The following is an 8,192-nucleotide window of genomic DNA, read 5'->3' as shown; positions in this document are numbered from 1 at the left end:
ACTTGTGTTATTTGACATTTCTTAACCAATTTGATTGTAGCAGCATCAACTTCACAGTGTAACTCCTCAGAATTCCTCCCCCAGTGCTTATTAGAGCTGCTGTAGCATAGAAAGAAAAAAAAAAAGCCCTTACAAACAAAACCATGTAAAACTTCCTTTACGAAGAAGTTGCATTTATTATCATTTCTACTAGAAATGCAAATTTCTGGCAGGATAATTGCTACTGCTTCACAGCTACATTTCAATGAAGGAACAGAAACTACAGAAAGAAAAATCAAACTAGTTAGTGGTCTGAGGAGATGCACAGATTAAAACAATTTAGGACAGACATACAACCTAGAACAGGAGCTTTCCACGTCCCTTTTCTCCATGACAGTATCAGCACAGAGCAACAGAGATGCCTGACACAGAGGTGAGGACAGCAGCCTACCACAAGAGACACCGCATCAGCTTTTCTCTCCTACAACGATCAGGTACAGTTTTGTGAATCAGTGTATTTGCTCCCTTCCTTTAGCTGGTTCAATGGGACTGTTATAGCAACCAATGGTTGTCACAGTGGGAAAGGTATGAAGTGGGAGTTTCATATGGATTCATTCTTGCTTCATTATGAGTCAGCATTTTAATTGATTTAGAAGCATACAAATCAACAGCACAGAAGTGGCGGGGCAGTCTGCAAGTGCCTTGCAGGATTATTAAACTGAAGATGTAGTATATGGAAAAAAAAAAAAAAAAAAGCAAAACCCCAGGAAGATTAATCTGAGTACAATGTATCAAAATCTAAAACCAAGGGAAGAAAAACCCATTGCAGATCAGTGGCTGAACTATTAAGACAGTAACCTTTGGAAAGATTTAACTACAACAGAAAAGAACAAGGTGCTGCTGGTTGCAATTCACTCTGCTACAATTCCAGTTTGAATATTCCTCTGCTCATTGTGAAGACCACAGAATTCCACTGTGAAATTCTTATGAAATAATTGAAAGTTCATTTCTCAAATTGCAGCAGTGAGTGAAATGAGAAGGAAACGGGTGGAAAATAGTGCCAGAATGGAAGCAAGTGCACCACACCAGAAAAAACCCCAAAAGCAATATATAACAGACTTGGAAACCACCTCAATCCGGATGTTCAAGGCCAGCACACGTACCACACCTCCAATTCTGCATGTCCCTCAGAGAGGGCAATCATTCACTAGCCAACAACATAGACCAAGTGATACCACATGGCTGCTGAACAAAATTCATGTTTTTCAGCTCAGTCTTGTTAAAAAAAAATCAAGGCCCCCCCCTAAAAAAAAAAGTCTATTCATGTGATTCTAAGTCCTTTGGGTCAGCAAAATATCTTACAAAACTTAAAGACAGAGCACAACAAAATTTCCATTCCTTTGCCCTCTCATGACTGAACTGTAAATTATATTAACGCTTTCTTTAGTGACCAGATTTGCAGATTTACCCGAAGTATTAAGAAATGCCTAGCATGTATGACCTAAGCACCTTTTCCAGAGCTTAAAAACATCTACAGTTGTAAAGCTTACACTTCTTTAAAATACACAGTTCAACCTTCTTTACAAATATGAGAGTGACATCTGACAAAAGATTACATGTATATTTTCAATAAGGTGTCAAAACTTTATTGAGTTCACTCAATATCTATGAGGATTCATGCAGAATAAAATAAAAAAGGAACTGATTTTTTTTTCTTCAGCAGAAGTACAGCAAGTTTTCTGGTGTCCTGCTACAGCATACACATTCGTTCGCATGCAGACAATTTTTGGTACAAAGACAAACAAAACTCAGGCCAAAAGTTGAGTAACTGTAGGAAATCCTGAGGTAGGAAATTTCTCTCATACTATTTTTATCCTTCTACTAAATAAGGCATTGAACATTTTTTCTACAACGAAGAAGAAAACAGAGGTGTCTTGCCCATAGTTTTATTTCACCAGGAAGGTTTATACAGTTCTGCACAAAGGCCACTGTATGCACAGCTTGAAGTACAAAGCTCCCTTTGATATCTCCAGCACAAAGACACTGCATATTGACAACATTACACGACGTTGTGGGTGGGATAGGGCAAAAAAAAAAAAAGATTAAAACAAAACAGCATTCTTCCTGTTGGAAAAGCAGAACAAAACAGAACAAAACAAGGCACTTTCAGTAAATAAGTGAAGAACAGAAACAAGCTGTATCAAAGATTCCACAGAGCTGACCCAGAGCACTGTAAAAAAATTCTGCAGTAATGAACAAGTAAAATACAAAAAAGGCACTGCATAATCCTCTCCCTGCAACTCTCCTTTCTCAACCAATTAGCCAACTGAACTTGGCACAATGGAGTCTTAATTATAAAGTGCATCTCCTGTCTTAATACATTTTGAAAAACAGGCTATAGAACACATGGAGCAACATCCCCATGTGTACAGTATATTGAAACAAAAAATACATTGCAACTAGATTCAATCTAGTTATGAACTGTGCAGGAAAAAAATATGGCTTCTTTACAACTCTTTCAATAACCTCCGTATAATCCCGGAATATTTTTAAACAAACATGAATGCATTAGCAAGGTGGTAAGAGGTAGTGTTCCAAGTAAAAGGCAAACTCACCAATTCTATTGTTACGTGGGTACATAGCAAAGGTATCCCAGATTTTCAAAGCAGCATTACCGAACAAAAAGTATTACAGCATGCTATCTTGGGATGAAAATACACAGTGTTTTGGGGTCTCATATTAGGTTGTTCAGCAAAAATGACCAGTTTGTTTTAAAATGTCCAACTACAATTCCATTTCATAAGTACTTTTCTCTTGGTACTGTAAGTTTTCCTATTGCATTGCATTAAAATTTCCAGAGAAATATTCTTCAACTTTAGAATTTAAAACCAACACATTCTACATTTGTATTAATCATGAGTCCATTTTTACTGCAACAAGCATTTATGGCTATAAGAATACAAAAACACAAATAGAAAACAGATGAACACATCAAACGTGTCACACCAGTGCAACATATGACATGCTCATTAGATGCGTTTGTTGATTTAATATGACGCTTTCATCATTCTGCTAGGAAAGTCAGCCAAATTGTGTATGTACACTATCTAAACTTTAGCTGATTTTAGCCCTTATTAGACTTGAATATATTAAATATATACAGGCTAGATAAAAACTGAAATCAAAGCAGCACTGGGTATATTTCTTACGTTAATAATTTTTTAAGGATTTCTGTAAACATTCAGTATGTGCATTCTCACTCTTTCCTGTAAATTCTTCACAGCTACTCTATGCCCTGTCCCAAGCTTGAACCTCTCAGAGGCAGCAGCAGCTACCTACTGTTCTTCATCAGCTGTGTACGCTACTTCAGCAACTTCAATTTCTGGTACAGAATTTTCAGCCACAGGGCCACTCCAGCATGCTTCATGGTTCTCTTTATCTGAGCTGCAAAAAGAGATCAATAAGCTTTGTCAAATGGAAACTAACAGGATTCTCCATAGTCATTTTATGCCTATGATCCACAAAACATGTAAAGCTTGTTCAACTTATCATTTATTCCAAATCTAATTTTATCTAACCTGAGGGTTTTCATGAAACGTGGGATAGCTACAGAGAGGTGCAATAAAACGCTGAATTCCTCAGCTGTGCAGAATTCATACAAAACCAAGCAGTTAAAAACATACTTAAAGAAAAACTAAAACATAACATGTAAGTAAAATTGTATTTACCAGCTGTCCTCACCCAGGGTACCCTGGTCTGCTTCTACTGCAGAAGACTCCACCTCACCACTGCACTCACTTCCTTCTCCTGACATTTGTCGAGTCATTTTTCCTAAAGATAAATCCCTACAACAAATAAGAACAAAGTACCACCAATCTATATAGTGAAAATTCATCACTGAAGAGCTGTTTGTTTCATTTTAAACTTTGCAGTTTCTGGGAACCTATCAATCTCACTCCTACATGCCCCATTTCTTTTATTACTACAGAGGTGCAGGCCTTACAGCAAACAGCCATTTAAACAGTTTATTTGCTCCAGCTGCTTATTCCTAAACTAAATTTAATCATCTGGTTGCATCACAATTTCACAGCTTTACAAAATTCAAGTCTCGGACCAGCAATTATGACTTCAGGTAAGAAATTACAAGCAGATGATCAAAGCCACACACATCTTGCCTAAATGACAGAAGGGTTATATCCTCAACATAGTCAGAAAAGACAAGCAGGATGATAAAATGACTCCAACAGTTTCCCAAGTTTCTCATTGTAACTTTAGTGTCACATATTATGTTTCAAAGCAATACATTTTTTCATTAATAAGAGACAGGTAATTTTTTTCTTTAACAGCAACACAAGTTGGCAATCCAACTACTCTGGCAACAACTGGGGATATGGCCATGTAAAATAAAAAAAAAAATATTTCCAAAATATTTCTCTGCATGGAAAACACATCAGTTTAGTGTTGAAAGCTGCCACTTGAATTGTGGAGGAAAGCTTGGGAGCAATTTTGTGTTGACAGTGATACTACCATATTTCACCCCCTTTTTAAATTTTCTTTCAACTAGTACTGTTTCCATAGTTTCATTTTATTGCACGCCATTCAAGTAATCACAGAGTGGTAAGAGTTGGAAGATCCGACCTCTGAAGATCATCTGGTCCAATCCCTCTGCTAAAGCAGGTCCACCTACAGCAGGTGCACAGGAGCACATCCAGGTGGGTTTTGGATATCTCTAGAGAAGAAGACTTTATAACCTCTCTGGATAGCCTATTCCAGTGTGCTGTCAACCTCACAGTAAAGGTGGAATTTACTGTGCTCCAGTTTGTGTTCATTGCCCCTTGTCTTGTCCCTGGGCACCACTGAAAAGAATCTGGCCCCATCCTCTTAACACTCATCCCTTAGATATTTATAAGCATTGGCAAGAGCCTCTCTCAGTCTTCTCTTCTCCAGGCTAAACAAACCCAGGTCTCTCAGCCTTTCCTCAAAAGAAATGCTCTAATCCCCTCATCAACCTGACCCGCTGGCCACACTATCGTTAATGCACTCCAGGATACCATTGGCATTCTTGGCCTATACCTCAGCAGTATTCTATGAATACTGCCCTATGTCTGGACCAAACCCAGCATGATATGTAAAGTCCTACAAGTCTGATGCCTTGTCCAGTTGCCCCTCCTCCTACCTCACACACATTTTAGGCACTTGGCCTTTAAAGTGTAGAGGCAGAAGATGCTTAATTCTTGTTGGGCTATCAGATTAAAACGTCACTTCAACAGGGCCAAAGGCAGACCTGTTTCTTCTGGGTTCAAGTCCCATCAGACAAGATGAATTTCTTAACAAGTAAACCTGCAACCTTGTTTAACTTTTACAACTGAAAACTACAGGAGTTATTTTCTATCAAGACTTCAGCTTCTACTTGGCTGACTTTCAATAATTTTATATGTCTCAGAAAATGGTAGGGTGGTCGTACGTTTAGAAAAACCTCTATCTTCAAGGCTGTGATAAAAAAAAAAAATCCCTTTTTTGTTACTCATGCTTTTTTACTTTATTTTTAGTCACACAGAATTTCCTATCATGATATTTTAGCCAAATGCAAGTGATTTAATTTTTATAGCTATTTCACCATTTAAAGTAGCATTTAAGCCACAAATTTCTTTTCAAAGAGTGAAAATATTTTTTAAATGTAATCACTTGCCTTCAGGAGTAAGTGACAAACTGAATATACTATTCAGATCATGATTTTCAATAAGTCACAGCAATTCAATTTAAATCCTTTTCCAAATGTAGTTCACTTAAACCTTATATATAAAGACGAGACTTGTTAGTCAACCTGGATCTGCTAGACTCAACAACTGAAGCAGAAATTTTAGAATGATTTCTAAAGGGAATATGGGAACTTACTCCTTTGCTAAGGAAACCCCACAATGACTGACTCGGCAGGTGTATCAGGACACTGAATAGCCTCACATCAACTCCTTTGGGCCTAATACAAAAGTTAGCAGACAGGCACGATAAAGTGCTATTATAAAACTCTATTCTTTTCCTTAACATTTAAACAACACTGAAGATCATCGATTTAAATCTATCTGCAGTATAGTGCCAGGCAATTCAGAACAAACCTGAAGACACTAATACAGATGCATAATTGCTTGATCGCTATGTTCTGTCAAAGCTTGGTAGTGGAATTTTACAATTTACAATTTACAATTTGAATTTACAATTCAACACAATGCCCTCATCTCTAGCAGGGCATTTCACATATCCACCACTTCAAAAGCAGCATGGAATCTTTGCAGGACTAAAAGGATTAGGAAACAATTCCAGTTACTTTAGATAGAAAAAAAGATGGGACAACACTCACTTATTTCTTCTAAACAACAGTTTGTTAGCCAGCATATGAGAAAGAGTCTACTGGAAATAGTCCTTTGTATGTGGTTATGTGAGGAAAATTGTTTCCAAGAATACTTTTGAAGCTGGTGCTTGTGACTATACAGAGCAAATGCATGCCCTCTTGGAAACAAGGCCCATAAAATTTCTACATACCTAATTCTTCTTTCAATGGTGTCTATATGAAGTTGCTTTTCACTCAACAATTTCTTCAGTGATTCAACCTCCCTTTGTTTTTCAAGCAGTTCTTTTTGTAGACGGTAATTTGTTTCCTCCAGAGTTTCACAGAAAGCCTAAAAGACAAATTTAATAACATTTTCCATTTTACTTCAGTGGACTGCTTTATTGTTTTTTTCCTTTTAGAAATATCAATCCAACAGAATTGTAGGTATTTTTCTTTGTATTAATTACCCTAAAGAGCTCTGTTAAAAAAATACATGTTAAGAAAGTATATTTAAAAATTTTTTTAAAGTTCTGTCCTTAATAAAACAAATGCTGCTTTGCTTTGAACAATGAATTTATTATGCTAAACTGCAGCACAAATACTTTATCACATCATTTTTCTCCTTGCAAGAGACTTTAGGAAGAGGCTTCTCTCCTTTGACACCCAAATCCCTAATTTTTAACTTTTCTGCCTACGTAGAACATTAGCTGAACTCCCTACTTCCTTTCCCCGTCACATAAGCTTTGCTTTCACATGACTTGGATGCGAATTTTGAAGTATCTAATTATTCCTGAGATGCTAGGAAAATTTATCTAAAGTGTATGCGATTCCCTTACCCAGGACAAAGGCAAAGTAGTGCAGTTCTTGTACCCTGCAGCTGTTACAAATAGGACAATCACCAGACCCAGAAGACCAACACAAAAATATTCTGAAAAAGTTTAACGAAAAGCTGAGAACAGTAACTACTCAGCCATGATACGTACGTTGTGCTACTCTGCTGAGCAGGACATGTACACACAGTACACCCTGATGAGTTTGACAGTGAGCAATCTCAAAACTTAATGTGAAGAGCCAATGTATAATGCAATATCCACTGAATGCAGGAAGTGACAGGCCAGCACAGAGCCTGCTGATCTATTCCAGGGAAGAGCAAGTATAGCAACAGTAATGTACAACACCAATTTAATAATTTACATGTTCTTGCTAAATAAGAAACCCACATAGGAGACTTCCTTGGCTTAACATTACACACAGCTAACTGCTCATTCATGGAATCCACTGAACATAAGCATTTATATAAGCTCAGCTAAAAGCAATACTGCCAAGACACTGTTTTCCCAGAGTTTTAAAATGGGCTACAAACATCAAAAATCTACTATACTTCGCTTCAATTGAAGCAGACTCAACTTCTTTAAAATGCAATTATACAATTCAAGCAAATGTAGTGTTTTTCAATCCAATAACCATTTTTTGTTTTTTTTTTTAATAATTTATTTTATTGACTCAGATAGCAATTTTATCTTGGTTGATAGGCACTCAAGACCAATCATAGTTAAGTCACAGCTTTATTCACATTTACTAGAGCTGAGAAGCCACATCATGCAATTCATTCCTCACACAGCATTTTTAGTGATTACTTTAGCTACCATTCTAGTTATTCAGTCACCCTATTTCACTCAAGGCAGCTAAGTGAATCGTAGTGTATTTTGTAAAACTGTCCAGGGTTGCTACTGCCTTGACTGAAAAATGGCAATTATTTCCTTAAGAATATAATTAAGTTCTATTATTTCTACCTTTATGATTTATACACATGCAAGTCTCTCTATTCACAGAATAACTAAAAATATTCCACAGGTTTCTGTGAATTGTTTGATCGTTCTAATAGAGA

The 8,192-nt window shown here is 36.8% G+C and overlaps 1 protein-coding gene across 5 annotated transcripts in view; it reads right to left on the bottom strand.

Moving 5' to 3' along the window:
* Positions 1-764: 764 nt before the first annotated feature.
* SNX16 (sorting nexin 16) overlaps positions 765-8,192 on the bottom strand; it is a 30,061-nt gene continuing 22,633 nt past the window's right edge. For 4 of the 5 annotated variants that reach the window (XM_054059327.1, XM_054059326.1, XM_054059328.1 and 1 more), the window contains exons 6-8: positions 6,517-6,653; positions 3,708-3,824; positions 765-3,423 (exon numbers count right to left, since the gene is read on the bottom strand). In XM_054059327.1, the coding sequence (XP_053915302.1) occupies positions 3,315-3,423; positions 3,708-3,824; positions 6,517-6,653 (363 nt within the window). In that variant the 3' untranslated portion in view covers positions 765-3,314. The remainder of the gene's footprint in view (positions 3,424-3,707; positions 3,825-6,516; positions 6,654-8,192) is intronic. The other variant, XM_054059330.1, reaches the window with a different exon arrangement.

This window comes from Cuculus canorus, chromosome 2 (genome assembly GCF_017976375.1).
Source record: "Cuculus canorus isolate bCucCan1 chromosome 2, bCucCan1.pri, whole genome shotgun sequence".
NCBI lineage: Eukaryota > Metazoa > Chordata > Aves > Cuculiformes > Cuculidae > Cuculus > Cuculus canorus.
Note: the sequence above shows the minus strand (reverse complement) of the source record. Positions and strands in the feature narration are given on the sequence as shown.